The sequence below is a fragment of the Hemitrygon akajei genome, unplaced genomic scaffold (assembly GCF_048418815.1).
Source record: "Hemitrygon akajei unplaced genomic scaffold, sHemAka1.3 Scf000115, whole genome shotgun sequence".
In the NCBI taxonomy this organism is placed as follows: domain Eukaryota; kingdom Metazoa; phylum Chordata; class Chondrichthyes; order Myliobatiformes; family Dasyatidae; genus Hemitrygon; species Hemitrygon akajei.
The window spans coordinates 774,708-790,463 of NW_027332001.1; the positions used below are offsets into that span (position 1 = coordinate 774,708).

Below are 15,756 nucleotides of genomic sequence, written 5' to 3' on the forward strand. Positions count from 1 at the left end.
AGTACTACCTGTCGCATGGTTTGATGGTCGGTGACTAAACCAGCTCCCCCACCAGGCTGGCCTGGTGAGGAGGGTGGCTGGACACGCTGCAGGACGAAAGATAAGACGGATAAGGCGGATGACCCTTCTCGTAGGGTCGAGAGGGTGGATCTGAACCGGTGCAATGACCTACGCACCTAAAATCCATTCACACACACGTTGCTCCTTTCTACCACCCAACTAATTGACTGAAAGGAACCATTATCATCCTATGAAATGGATAACGAGAGAGAGAGAGGGAGAGGGAGGGAGAGAAGGAGAGAGAGAGAGAGATGTTGCCTTTACACATCATAAGACAATAAGGCATCGAAGCACAAATAGGCCATTAGGCCCATGGATTCTGCTCCGCCATTACATCATAGGTAATTTACTATCCCTCTCAACTTCATTCTCCTGCCTTCTCCCAGTGAACTTTGTTGACCTGACTAGTCAGGAAGGTACAAACCTCTGTTTCAAATATACTCAATGACCTGGTCTCCGCAGCTGTCAGTGCCAATGAATTCTACAGATTCACTACTCCGCGGCTAAAGAATCTCCTCATCTCTGTTCTAAATGGACGTCCCTCAATTCTGAGGCTGTTCTGTCTGGTTCTAGACTCCCCCACTTTGAAACGTCATCTCCATATCCTCTCAATCCCTTTCGATATTCCACAATTAGATTTCCCCTCATCCTTCCACACTTCAGACAGTACAGGCACATCCAGGAACCATTCCCATCAAAATCAGGTTTAATATCACTGGTTCTGTTAGTTTTGGTTCCTCTCTGGACCTTTTGCAATGCCATCACATATTTTCTCTGATCAGAGGACTAAAACTGTTCACGTTATGCAAGTGTAGTCTAGCCAGTGCTTGTTCTTATATTCTAATCCTCTCGAAATGAACGCCAACATTTGTTTTTGCCTATCCTAACACCGACTCAACCTGCACGGAATCCAGCACTAGGTCTCCAGAGACTCTTTACAACTCCGATTTCTGAATTTTCTTCCAGATTCAAAAACAGTCATCGTCTTCATTATTTCTGCCAAAGTGTATGGCCATGTACCTCCCTATACTACATTTTAATTTCCACTGATTTGTCTATTTTTTCCATTGGTCCATGTCTTCCCGAGAAATCCCTGCTTCCGCAACACTTCCTGTCCTTTCCCATATCTTCATAACGTGCGCAATCTTGGCCAGAAAGCCTTCAAATCATTGACATAACGGAAAAAATAAAGTGTCCCAAAACCAACCATTGCAGAACACCTCTAGTCACAGACATCCAACAAGAAAAAGCCATATTTGTTCCCATTTTTGTGCTTCCTGACAGTCAGACAAAATCTGTCTGGAGATAATCATGGATCCTCCATCCATGCTAGTATCTCCCTTGTCCTACTGTCGGCTCTTGTCTTGTGAAACGGCGTCATGTGGGGCACCTGGTCAAAGGTCCTCGGAAAGTCCAAGTAAACAACTTTCACTGACTCTCCGTTGTCAACCCAGCATGCTATGTTCTCAAATACTTCCAACAGGTCTGTCAGAGGAGATTTCCTTCCATGGACTTTGGCCTTTTTATCATGTGCGTCCAAATACCACGAAACCTTATACTCAATTATCGACTGCTGACATCTTCCCAAACGATGATCAGACTAACTGGCCTATAATTTAAAATGGTCGGTCTCCCAGAACAATTCCAAATTCTAATTATTCTTGAGCGATAATTACTAATGTCTCCACAATCTCTTCAGCCGCCTCTTTCAGAACCAATCGGGTGCAGTTGATCTGGACTCTTCTGTCTTCAGAACTTCCAGCTTCCCGAGCGCCTTCTTCTTAATAATTGCAAATACACTCACTTCTGTCACCTGACATTGTCAAATATCTGGCAAGTTTTAGTGTTTTTACAGTGAGGACTGACGCAAAAATACTTACTAACACCTTCTGCCATTTGCTTGTCCAGTGACCGTACCTCTCCACTGTCATTTTCCAGTGCCCCAATATCCACTTTCCTCTCTTTCACTCTTCATATATCAGACGGACCTTTTCGTAAGCTATTGTACCTAATTAGCTAGCCTACCTTCATATTTCATATTTTCTCTATTTACGGCTTTTAATTGCCTTCTGTTGGTTTGTAGAAAGATCCCAGTCCTCCAGGTTTCTACTATATTTTGTAATACTCTATGCCCTCTCCTTTGCTTTTGTGCTGCTTTGACTACCTCGTCAGCCACGGTTGATCATCCTCCCTTCAGAATAATCTTGTATATTTGTGATCATTTGTACTGAGCCTTCTGAATTGGGCCGAGAAAAAGCAGCCATTCCTGCTCTGCCCTTGTCCCTGCTAGTGTTACTTTCGAATTTATATTTGCCCAGCAAGTCTCTCTTCCTTCTGTAATTCATTTATTCCATTGTAATGCGGATACATCAAACTTTGACTTCTCCCTCTCAAACTGCAGTGTGAGTTCTGTTATTTTATGATCACTGCCTCTTAATGGTTTATTTAGCTTAAGCTCCCTAATCAAATCGGGTGCAGTGGAGGATATTCTACTTGCATTTGGAAATTTTCCATGACTATTTTAACATTGACCTTTCTACATGCCTCTTCTCTCCCCCGTTGTAATTTGTAGCTCACATCCTGGTTACTGTTAACAGGCCAGTATATAATTTCCATCAGAGTCATTTTACCTATGCAGTTTCTTAACATCTCCATCGTCCAATCCGATATCACCTCTGTCTCAGGACTTTTCATTTTTAATGACAACAGAGCCAATCTAACACTTTCACCCACCTGCCTATCCTTTCGATTCAAAATTTTTCCTTGGATGTAAGCACCCAAATATGATCTTCTTTCAGCCACGGTTCAGTGATGCCACCCATCCATTTTTTGCTCTCTCGCTCTCTTCCACTCGTCACATTTTTCTGATATAATATTGCACATTGACGGAGAAGTAGATTAATCAAGTTGCATTTACCGCAGGGTGTCAGTGAATCCTTATTCTGACACACTATTGATTGAGAATTTCCTTCAGTTACTGTTTCTCTGTTAATGACTGAACCCAGGGAGGATGAGGCAGCAGCCCAGTGACTGCATCTGTTCTGAAGCTACCGGGGCCATGAACAGATATTTTCCTGCACATTCTCCATGTCTGTCTGTCTGCTCCACAATAAATTCATTTTTTCCTTTTATAGAAAGTCACTGAACTGACAGAGAAGGGAAACCGGACAGAGAGTTCCAGACTCTTCCTCAGTTTGGTGAATGGCAAAGGCTCCCAGGCCCGGAGGGTGATGTGGGAATCCTTTCTGACATGGAGGACTGAGTTACCGAAGTTGGACAGAATACTGAGGGAAATACAAGAGCTCGGTATGTTAAAACCACGCTCTGAACACAAAGGCACATTGAGATAAACATTTTAGTTATTTTAATTATTTTAGTTCTGTTTCCATGGATTTTTTTTTTGATTATAAAAAAGGTCCTGATCCACAAGAATACATGAACATTGCCCAAGGGTTATCTGAGTTACCGACTCAACTGATAGGTGAGTGATGAAATGCACAGTTCAAACCACATCTCAAATGTTAGTCTGTGACTTGGCAAAACCTGGGAATCAAACTTCGCCATTAGTCATTCGCTAATCTCTGTATTCAAGTAACAATTCAAAGAATCTCTCTTTGCTACCTGAATATTCTACAATGTGTTTTTCTGTTAATTCAGCTGTTGGTTCTGGTGAAACCTTCACTCCAGGTCCTCACGTTCTAGGAATCCCCACACACTTCAGACAGGCTCCTGATACACTGTATGACCCAGTCCAGGTGACGTTTCTATCTTCAGACCTTTCATCTTCCAGACCCCTTTTCCTTTGTAATAGTACTACACGCAATTCTGTTCACTGATGTTCTTTACATTTTGTAATTCCGCTAATGACTTTCACAGAGTGTGTCTGGCATTTCCTTTTCACCCATCACTGCATCATTTTTCAGCGGCCCGATATCGACGATTTCCCTTTTTTTACTCTTTATATATCTGGGAAATAAAAAAAAGAATACTTTGGTATCCTTTCTTATATTATTAACCATATCCTTGCATTTCCTGTACATTCATGTTTATCTAGGAGCATCTATAACAATGTTGCCTTGGACATGACCTACACAGTAAATTCCAGGCATCCCCACTCTGTGAAAAAAAACACAGAGTGTTTTCTCACCTTTCTCACCTTAAACAGACTCCAGTCTTATGTAAAAAAAAATAACGAACAAAATATAGGCTGTCGACCCAAACTCTTATCTCTCAAACATGTACACCACTGTCAGATCTCTTTTCGACGACCAGAGTAAACAAACCAAGTTTATCAAACCTCTACTTGTAGCACATGCCACCGAATCCAGGCAACCCCCTTATGAACCTGTTCTGCACCCTCTCCGATGCTTCCACGAGCAGGACAATCACAATACTCCAGATGCACCCTAAAACCATAAGACCTCGGAACAGAATTAAGCAAACCGGCTCGGTGAATTTGCTCCGCGTATCCACTTGACCCCATTACTCTTCCTTCTGTAAATGTAGACGCTCTTCCAAATTAGGAACATATCGACCTGCATTTTAAATATATCCAATGACGTGTCTTCTTCAGCCATCTCTGACAATAATTTCACAGATTCACCACCCGCCAGTGAAAGAAATTTCTCCCAGTGTGGGTTCCCGGCAGCCAGGACAATTCACACAGTTCCCAAGCATGTTAATTTTCTGTATGAGCCTCCCATGTGGGGTCTTGTCAAACACCCTACTAATATCCAAGCGGACAATTTCTGTGTGTAACTTTACCCTTTGTCACCTCCTGAAAGAACACAATCAAGTTAGCAAGACGCTAACCCCGCCCCAAATCTTGGTGTTGAACCCTAACCCACTCTGTCATACTCCCATGGGGCAGAAGATATAAAAGGCTGAAGGTATGTACCATCAGCCTCAAGGACAACTTTAATTCTGCACTTATAAGACAACCGAATGGTCACCTACTATGTTGTTATTGGCTCTTAATAATAATAAGACAATTTTATATATAAAATTGTAGCATCGTGCATCTCGTAACCAGTAACAACTCACTTAGATAACCACAATATACTCACAGGAGAGCAGAAAGAATTCCGTTCGGGTATGAACAACAGAAAACAGATTATGTAATTCTATTTCAAACCCTGTGGAAAGCAGAAATCTTTCAGTGTTATATTGTCTATCAAAAAAAAAATATTGGAATCTGTCCCTCACGTGTTTAAGAGAAATTCCGAATATATATAAAATTCATCCAATACTTGTGAAATGTCTACAATAACTGATGAACCATTGGTATAAAATAATCGGCCTATTAGCAACCACAAAAGAACAACCACCATTATCAGAATAAATTGAGGGAGTTTCCAGAGCGACTCACTAACCCCATCATGGTTTTGTTTGACTTTAAACACGCTCATAATTTACTGAAAAGGACAAAAATCAGGTATCTAATCAGAAATAAATATGAATTATACCTTGACACAGCTATACATTGATTTGAAATTATTTGCTCTTGTATGAGTAAAGCTGAAACAAACAATTCAAATAATAGGACTAATTTCCAAAGATATTAGCATGGTTTAGACTAGAAAATTACAGAACATGAAACATAATGATAGGTGCAATAGAGCCAGTGGAATATCAAACAGAGCATCAGCATACAATGCAACAGAATATGAAACATATAATGAGGATATCAATGAGCAAAGAAAATAGATCATCGTGTGATAAAGGAAAACCTTCCAACAAAATTTACTGCAAGCCTGAAGAAAATCAGAATTTACACCGAGGATCCAGGAAGTCTGCCAAACAGAGCTGAACAGTAAAAATAGAACAAAGGTAGTAAACACTCACTATCCCATATTGACGTATAATTTTGGTAAAATATCCTGGTCTGAAACAGATCTAGAAAATATGCAAAGAAAAGTAAGAGCTTAAACAGCAATTTCTAGAAAACACCATGTACACTGGGACGCACTTAGATCGATATGAACGAGGAGAGTATGAGGATGATCTAAAAAAAAGAGACAACAGCCAGATAAAAATTCTCAGAATCAGGGTTAATATCATGGACACATGTCGTGAAAATTGTTTTTCTGCGCCAGCAGCACAATTATGGTAAAGCGAGTGCGGTGAGTGTGTGTTTATGTATACAATTGTAGAAATTGAATCGTATCAGCGTGAATTAATCAGTCTGATGGCCTGGTAGAAGAAGCTGTCGTGGAGCCTGTTGGTCCTGGCTTTTCAGCTGCGGTACCGTTTCCCGGATGGTAGCAGCTGGAACAGTTTTTACTTGGTAAGACTTGGGCCCAGAATGATCCCTCGGGCCCTTTTTACCCCTTGTCTCTGAAATGCATGGATTTTACCTAGAAGTTTACATCTACAGATGCACTGGGCTGTCCGCACCACTCTCTGCAGAGCCCTGCGATTGAGAGAAGTACAGTTCACATAACAGGCAGTGATGCAGCCAGTCAGGATGCTCTCAGTTGTGCCCCTGCAGAAAATCATTAGCATTTGGGGGCCCGTACCAAACTTTCTCACCCATCTGAGGTGAAAGAGGCGCTGTTGTGCCTTTTCTCACTCTACAACTCGTGTGCGCAGACCACGTGAGGACCTCAGTGATGTGAATGCCGAGGAACTTAAAGCTGTTCACTCTCACAACCCCAGATCCATTGATGTCAATAGGGGTTATCCTGTCTCCATTCAGATTGTTTTTGCAACATTACAACCAGCTACTTTGTTTTTGCGACATTGAGGGAGAAGTTGTTTTCTTGACACCACTGTGTCATGGTGATGACTTCTTCTCTGTAGGCTGCCTCGTTATTGTTTGAGATTTGGCCAATCAATGTAGTATCATTAGATAATTTAATTAGCAGATTGGAGCTGTGGCTGGCGACACTGTCATGTGTCTACAGAGAGTAAAGGAGAGAGCTTAGGACACAGCCCGGAGGGGCATCTATGTTGAAGGTCAGAGGGGCAGAGGTGAGGGAACCCACTCTTACCACTTGCAGGCGATCTGACAGGAACTCCACGATCCAGCTGCACAAGGCAGGGTCAAGGCCGAGGTCTCTCAGCTTCTTCTCGAGCCTGGAGGTAATTATGGTGTTGCATGCTGAACTGCAGTACAAGAACAGCATTCTCACATAAGCATCCTTCTCCAGATGTTTAAAGACGGTGTGCAGAGTAGTGGCCACTGTGTCATCTGTCGATCGGTTGTGTCGGTAGGTGAATTATAGGGGGTTCAGTGTGGGTGGTAGCCTGCTGCAGATGTAGTCCATGAACAGCCTCTCAAAGCATTTGCTTATTATTGAGGTGAGTGAGACAGAACACCAGACGTTCAGACATGTTGCCTTAGTCGTTTTAGGTACAGGGACAATGGTGCATGTTTGGAGCAGGAGGGAACTCTACACTGGGAGAGGGTGAGATTAAAAATATCCGTAAACACACCTGCCAGTTATGCCTTGCACATCCTGTGTACCCGCCCTGGGATGCCGTTCGGTCCCGCAACCTTGCAACTGTCCACTCCTTAGAAACACCTGCGAAATTCAGCCTCAGAGATGACCAAGGTGCAGGTCACTTTGGCAGCTATCCTCGGGGGCTCAGTGTTGGCGATATCGAACAGAGCGTAAAAAAAGATTTGGCTCATCTGGGAGAGAGGCAGCACCACTGTGCTTAGCTTTGAAGTCTGCGATGGTGTGCAGACCTTGCCATAAGCTGTGTGTGTTCTTTGTGGAGAGTGGAGCCTGAATCCTGTCTCTGTATTGTCGTTTCGCTCTCTGGATGACATTGCACAGATTTGAGCTGAATTTCTTGAGCTCCTGCTGATCACCGGCAATGTAAGCAGTCGGTCACGCGGCAAGTGCTATTCACACGGAACTGTTGATCCAAACTTTCTGGTTTGGGCAGTCCTGACCGGCTTCTGGTGGAAAACATCCCCCCTCTATGATAATAACACACAGCTGGGGGACGTTGTTATCAGACAGTTGTGATAATAACAGCCGTGTACTCCCTCGGCAGGCAGAAAGGTTTACACAGCAGCACCAGATACACCAGGTCCGGGGAACAAAAGGATTTGAGGGCATGGACATTCCGGGGTTCCACCAAACATTAATGACCAGGAAGCATACTCTAAATCCTTTTCTCTTCACGTGTGTGTGTGTGTGTGTGTGTGTGTGTGTGTGTGTGTGTGTGTGTGTGTGTGTGTGTGTGTGTGTGTGTGTGTGTGTGTGTGTGTGTGTGTGTGTGTGTGTGTGTGGTGTGTGTGTGTGTGTGTGTGTGTGTGTGTGTGTGTGTGTGTGTGTGTGTGTGCGCGCGCGCGCGCGCGCGCTATGTATAAATGGTTCCTTGCTTGCGAAGATCAGGAGGGAAGAATTACTTTGGAGCGAGGGCAGGATCATTGGTGACTGTAGGGGCCAATTCTGGATCTGCGGACTGGGGAGCAGTTGAGACCCGGGGACAGCGCGGATAGGTGCGTATGGGTAGTTGAATCCTTCTTGCATCTCCTTTTCTCTTCAGCAGTCGCTCTTCTGGGTTCCTCAAAATTCTTGTCTTTGTCGTGGATCAGCGGCTGCCACTCGTTGACCTCCATATTTGCCTGAGAGAGCTGCTGCTTAATTTGGTCCTTGTACCTCTTGCGCGGGGCACCACGATCTCTCTTGCCCTGACAGAGTTCTCCATAGAGTACTGCTTTCGGTAACCTGGAGTTCTCCGTGTGAGGCACGTGGCCTGTCCAATGGAGCTGGCTGAACAGTAGAATGGTTTCAGGCCCTGGAAGTTGAGTATGTAGAGCTATGCATGTCTGTGTGATTATATGAAATATTAAATGAAATAAGTTGTGCAAAAATAGAAGTAAAATAAAGAGATTAGTGAGGAACTATCGATGGGTTCAATGTCCACTCAGAAACTGGATGGCAGAGAGGTTGTTCCTGAATCGTTGAGTGTGCGCCTTACTCCGATCCTGTACAGTAGTCCCCATGAACCAGACCGTGATGCAGCCAGTTACAATGCTCTGCAAGTTACACCTGTAGAAATATTCGAGTGATGTTGGAAACTCCTGATGAAATGGTTATATGATTATATGATTCTGATTATATAACTCCTGATTATATGGTTATATGGTTAATATAGCCACTGTTGTGCCTTATCTGTAGCGGCATCGATATATTGGTTCCAGGTTAGATACTCGGAGATATTGACAGCCAGGAATTTGAAATTGCTCACTCTTTCCACATCAGATCCCTCTATGAGGATTGGTGTGTTGTGTTCCGTCATCTTGCCTTCTCTGAAATCCACAATTAGTTCTAAGGATATACTTTAATCAACGCAAGGAGGATTCAGCACTCCGTACAAGCATATGTAATTCTGATAAGGGGTACACATCACTGAACAGAAATGAAAGCATAACCCATAAAAGTGAAGAAACTATCATAATAGTAGAAAATGTTAAGCAATGGAAGAGTCGTACTCCCCATGGTAGACATCCACACTATCTGAGCCAACTAGATGTTGACAAGGAAGTGTCGAGCCCCTGGCTCAGAGTTGGAGACCCCTTTCCAGAAACAGAAGGGATCATTGTAGCAATACAGGACACATATATTTATCAATAATACAGAATAAAAGACCAATAGGTTCAAGACGATAAATGCTGAAAATTACAAGGGAAACCTGAAACAATCCAACACTTTACAGGATCCTGCAGTAGTTTAACTGAATCTCATTACTTGCACAAGCACTATCAAGTGGTGGACAACATTCCCAAAAATTGTGCTTAAACTACAACTGATGAAAAACACCATAACTTACTGTAAGTACAAGCCTGCTCCACCTTTAGAGTTAGAGTCCTTCATATCATACTGTGACCGATCATTATTTCAGATAGAATAATCCACGATAAACGCTCGGATATAATTTTACAGGATAAACAAGCAAAATCAACTTTTTAAATAGATGTAGCCATTCCAAACACACAGAACTTACAGAAATGAATTAGTAAAAAAACACCAGAAATATGCTGAATTGAAAGGGGAAAATGAAAGACCATGGAGCACGAACAGGGTATTCATTATCCCAATCGTAATATCGATAACTAGTATCATCCCAAAGGCTTTACACAATAAACAACAAGAACAACAACTTACTTATAGAACACCTTTCATCCAAACGATGCCGTTCAAACCGCATCACAACGGGATAAAGTGCAAACTAGAAAATTAAAGACAAAATGTTGTCAGTTGTAATAAATACATCAGACTTCTGCACAGTACTGCAGTTTCAGGTGTTCTATTCTACAGTTTAGGAGCACAGATCCCCCCAAAAAAAACCTGACCTCCCTGGAGCGTGGGAGAATGAGGGGTGATTTAATAGAGGTGAATAAAATTATGATGGGTGTAGTTAGAGTGAATGCAAGCAGGCTTTTTCCACTGAGGCCAGGGGAGAAAAAAACAGAGGTCATGGGTTAAGGGTGAAGGAGGAAAAGTTTGAAGCGAACATTGGGGGGGGGGGTCTTCTACACGCAGATAGTGGTTGGAGTGTGGAATGAGCTGCCAGATGAAAGGGTGAATGCGGGCTCACTTTTGACATTTAAGAAAAACTTGGACAGGGATATGAATGAGAGGGGTTTGGAGGGATATGGCCCAGATGCAGGTCAGTGGGACTAGGCAGAAAAATGGTTCGGCACAGCCAAGAAGGGCCAAACCTCCACTCAATCACTGCGATTGCAAACTACACATTTTCTTTCTTGTCATTCCGATGAGTTATAAATCAGCAACTTCAATGTGATTCTCTCCACAAATGCTGCCCGACGAGTATTTCCCGCACATTCTGCTCCTGTTTTGATGCAAGAGCAGTGGACACCTGTGAATCCCCAGTGTGCAGCTTTGCCAAAATGCACAGTGTCCTGTTCTCCATAGTTCCACACCAGATCAACATTAACATCGTCTGCAAGTGATGCAAACAATGCCTTAAATGCAGTGAAATGTTGTTTTAACGGGAGTGTGGTCAGGATTGCAATAGGATATCAGGGGAATGTTCGCCTTCACAAGTAATTACTGTCAGAATATGAGGGTTGGATATTTCCTGGGAATGCCGTTAATTTCCTGGGAATCGCTGTTAGTTCCGGTGTCTGTGAACAGAATTTTAGTTTGTCCTAATATCCACGGAACTATGAAATTAATTCATGCAATCTCAAACACTGAATGTTGAAATGCAATTATAAAGTTCTTTGTCAGTTGAGCTATTTAACATTTTGACCATGTTCTCTGTTCCCATGGAAGATGTTCAACAGAAACACAAGGAGACCCTGCGGGCACAAACTGAAACACTGAGAGTGAACACGATCCTGATGAGGGAGAAGGTGAAGGATTTCCAGCTCGTTGATCGATACGCCGAGCTCACGGTCATTTCTACTGTTCGAGATCGGAGACTGGTGGAACATGAGCTGCTGGCAAGAGGCAGAGACCACGAGGAGTGGAGAGAAACACATCTCCGTGGAGAGCTGGAAATAATCCGGACTGATCAGTTATTCCAGAGCAGCTTTTCCCGGAGTAAATCCAAGTCTGTAAGTTCGGCAGCAGTCGCCGGAGTGCCGGGAATGGGGAAAACTATAATGGTTCAAAAGATCGTTTATGACTGGGCCTCGGGGAAAATATACCAACAATTCCAGTTTGTCTTCAGTTTCAAATTCCGGGATTTAAACTCCATTAACTGCAGAATAAACCTAAGGGAACTGATTCTGGATCAATATCCTTACTTTGGGAATTTACTGAGAGAGGTCTGGAAGAACCCAGAAGGATTGCTGTTTATATTCGATGGTTTGGATGAATTCAAACACAAAATCGATTTTGCTGACAGTCGGAGAGACACAGAACCCAGGCACCAGTGCCCAGATCCCGAGTGGTGGTGTGAAGTGTCAGACATTGTGTACAGTTTAATCCAGGGCAAGCTGCTCCCAGGGTGTTCAGTGCTGGTAACCACCCGCCCCACTGTGTTACATTTATTGAAAAAGGCGAAGATTGGTGTCCAGGCCGAAATCCTGGGATTTGTTGGTAAGGAACGGAAGGAATATTTCATCAGGCATTTTGAAGATCAGACGGTGGCAGCAGCTGTTTTCAAACACGTGCAGGAGAACGAGATCCTTTACACCATGAGTTACAACCCCTCCTACTGCTGTATCCTCGCTCTGGCACTGGGCCCCTTCTTCACACAAAGAGTCAGGGACCCACACCGAATTCCCAAGACCATCACCCAACTGTACTCCTACTATATTTACAGCATCCTGAAAAACCACGGTCGTGAGATTGAGAACCCCCGTGATGTGTTACTCAGGGTTGGTCAGATGGCCTTCAGAGGAGTGTCCAGGAAGAAGATTGTGTTTACAGATGGAGATTTGATCAACTACAGTCTGCAACCTTCCCAGTTCCTGTCCGGGTTCCTGATGGAGCTTTTGGAGAGAGAGGATTGCACCCGGAGCGTGCTGTACACATTCCCACACCTCACCATCCAAGAGTTTGTAGCTGCACTCGCACAATTCCTGAATCCACACCCCGGGGATATCCTGAAATTCCTCACTGAAGCCCACAACACGTCCGATGGGCGATTTGAGGTATTTCTTCGTTTTGTTGCTGGTCTCTCTTCCCCAATGACAGCTCGAGGACTGGAGGAGTTTCTGGGTCCATTTCGTCATGAAACAACCTGCCGGGTGATTGACTGGGTGAGGGAGGAGGGTAAACGCCAGAGTGAAAACACTGGGAGTGAAGCTGGTAAAAGGAGCCTCCTGAACACTTTGCACGACCTGTTTGAGTCTCAGAATCGTGGACTAGCTCAGGAAACACTGGGATCTGTGGAAAGTCTTTCATTCTATGGAATGACACTGACCCCGATTGACTGCGCAGTCCTGTCTCATGTCATCGGATTCTGTGATACAATAAAACACCTCGACCTATGGAACTGCCACATTCAGTGTGAAGGAATCCAGCGGCTGGGACCCGTCTTGCACAAGTGCCAGGAGTTGAGGTAACTTGATTTATCTCTCACTCTGAACTGTGAGACTGTTCCATTGCGTTGTCTCAATGTAAAGGGATTTGGGTAGAATTGTAGTAAATCAGATTGTGAAGAATTGTGACAAATGCCACCCCCCATCATCATGTGCGGTCACTGTTCCCCATCCTGTCTTACCCATTACCCTTCTGCTGTCAGATCTCAGATCACAACCCCCCTTCCTGCTGTGGGATCTCTCTTCCTCATCGCCCTTCCTCCTTCAGGTTCTGTCTTCCCTTCCTTTTCCTCAGGTGGTGTCATTTCCCACCGACATTTCCCCATTCACAAATCTTCATCACTGTGGGACTTTCTCTTAGCCTTCATCCCTGCCCCTCATATCTCTCATATCAGGAACACTTTATTAACCATCGGGGAATGAGACAGAATATGTGGAGTTTACAGGGTGGAGTTTGGAAGGACAGTCTAAATTACTGACATTCGGTGAATCCCCTGGAGCTGGGCAGTGAGGGACATTGATAGTGATGGGAACTCCGATCCGTGATTTACTGAAGGGTTTAATGTTTCCTGAAATATCCGAGTGAGAGAAATTCCCTCAGACCCATGGTTTGAATCACTTTGTTCATCAATCTGTCTGTTTGTGTTTAGACTTGGGAATAATACACTGAGAGATTCAGGAGTGAAACTATTGTCTGCGGCTCTGAGGAACCCGGAGTGTAAAATACAGAAACTGTGGTAAGTACCAGACTGTGGGAGATTGTGTTTAAAGTTACTGGGTGTCTGTGAGTGAACATTAATGTGATCAGTAATTGTGTTACTGTTAAACACTGGAATTTGTACCATCTCCTGTCTCTCTGTGTCTTTCACCGTCCCTCTCCCTCAACTCCAGGCTGATGGATGTTGATCTCACAGATTCTGATGCCGAGGATCTCACCTCCGCTCTCAGTACAAACCCATCACTGATGGAGCTGGACCTAAGTGGTAATAAAATGGGAGATTCCGGAGTGAAACTGGTGACTGCGGCTCTGAGGAACCAAGAGTGTAAAATACAGAAACTGGGGTAAGTACCAGACTGTGGGAGATTGTCTTTACAGTCACTGGGTGTCTGACACTGAACATTAATATTATCAGAAGATACATAGAAACATAGAAAACATACAGCACAATTCAATCCCTTCTGCCCACAATGCTGTACCTAACATGTCCCTATCTTAGAACTACCTAAGCTTTACCCTTAGCCCTCCATTTTTCTGAGGTCAACGTAGCCATCCAGGAGTCTCTTAAAGACCCTATCGTTTCCGCCTCCAGCACCGCCGCCGGCAGCCCAATCCACGCACTCGCCACTTTGTGTAAAAAAAAACATACCAATGTCATCTCCTCTGTACCTACTTCCAAGCACCTTGAAAATATGTCCTCTCGTGCTACCCATTTCAGCCCTGGGAAAAAGACTCTGACTATCCACATGATCAATGCCTCTCATGCTCTTGTACATTTAACTCAGGTCAGCTCTCATCCTCTGACACTCCAAGAGAAAAGGCCGAGTTCACTCAACCTATTCTCATAAGGCATGCTCCCCAATCCAGGCAACATCCTCGTAAATCTCCTCTGCACCCTTACTATGGTTTTCACATCCTTCCTGTAGTGAGGCGACCAGAACTGAGCACAGTGGGGTCTGACCAGGGTCCTATATATATTACCTCTCGGCTCTTAAACTCAATCCCACGGTTGATGAAGGCAAATGCACCGTATGCCTTCTTAACCACAGAGTCAACCTGCGTAGCGGCTTTGAGTGTCCTATGGACTCGGACCCCAAGAACCCTCTGATCGTCCACACTGTTAAGAGTCTTACCATTAATACTATATTCTGCCATCATATTTGACCTACCAAAATGAACCACGTCACACTTATCTGGGTTGAATTCCATCTGCCACTTTTCAGAACAGTTTTGCATCCTATCAATGTCCTACTGTAACCTCTGACAGCCCTCCACACTATCGACTCCTCCAACCTTTGTGTCATCAGCAAACTTAATAACCAATCACTCCACCTCCACATTCAGGTCATTTACAAAAATCACAAAGAGTAGGTGTCTCAGAACAGTTACCCGAGGCACACCAATGCATAACGGTCTCCATGCAGAATATGACCCATCTACAACCACTCTTTGCCTTCTGAGGGCAAGCCAGTTCTGGATCCACAAAGCAACGTGCCCTTGGAACCCATGACTCCTTCCTTTCTCAATAAGCCTTGCATGGGGTAGCTTATACCTTACAGCTCTACTTTCATCAATGTGTTTAGTCACATCCTCAGAAAATTCAATCAGACTCGTAACGCACGACCTGCCTTTGACACAGCCATGCTGACTATTCTTAATGATATTTTGCCTCTCCAAATGTCCATAAATCCTCTCTCTCAGGATCTTCTCCATCAACCTACCAACCACTGAGGTAAGACTCTCTGGTCTATAATATTGTGGGCTATATCTACTCCCTTTCTTGAATAATGGAACAACATCCTCAACCCTCCAATCCTCCGCAACCTCTCCCGTCCTCATTGATGATGCATTCCCGGAGGCTCAGCAATGTCATCCCTCGCTTCCTACTGTAGTCTGGGATACTTCCCGTCATATCCTGGTGATTTATCCAACTTGATGCTTTCCAAAAGCTCCAGCACATCCACTTTCTTAACATCTACATTCTCAAGCATTTCATACG

The 15,756-nt window shown here is 44.0% G+C and overlaps 1 protein-coding gene across 3 annotated transcripts in view; it reads left to right on the top strand.

Annotated features, from left to right (window-relative positions):
- LOC140723463 (NACHT, LRR and PYD domains-containing protein 3-like) overlaps window positions 1-15,756 on the top strand; it is a 59,169-nt gene that overhangs the window by 18,838 nt on the left and 24,575 nt on the right. For all 3 annotated transcript variants that reach the window (XR_012097905.1, XM_073038036.1, XM_073038037.1), the window contains exons 5-9: window positions 3,195-3,366; window positions 3,476-3,541; window positions 11,322-13,059; window positions 13,690-13,776; window positions 13,931-14,101. Coding sequence is in view for 2 of the 3 variants with exons in the window: in XM_073038036.1 (XP_072894137.1) it covers window positions 3,195-3,366; window positions 3,476-3,541; window positions 11,322-13,059; window positions 13,690-13,776; window positions 13,931-14,101 (2,234 nt within the window). In the remaining variant the exon portion in view is untranslated. The remainder of the gene's footprint in view (window positions 1-3,194; window positions 3,367-3,475; window positions 3,542-11,321; window positions 13,060-13,689; window positions 13,777-13,930; window positions 14,102-15,756) is intronic.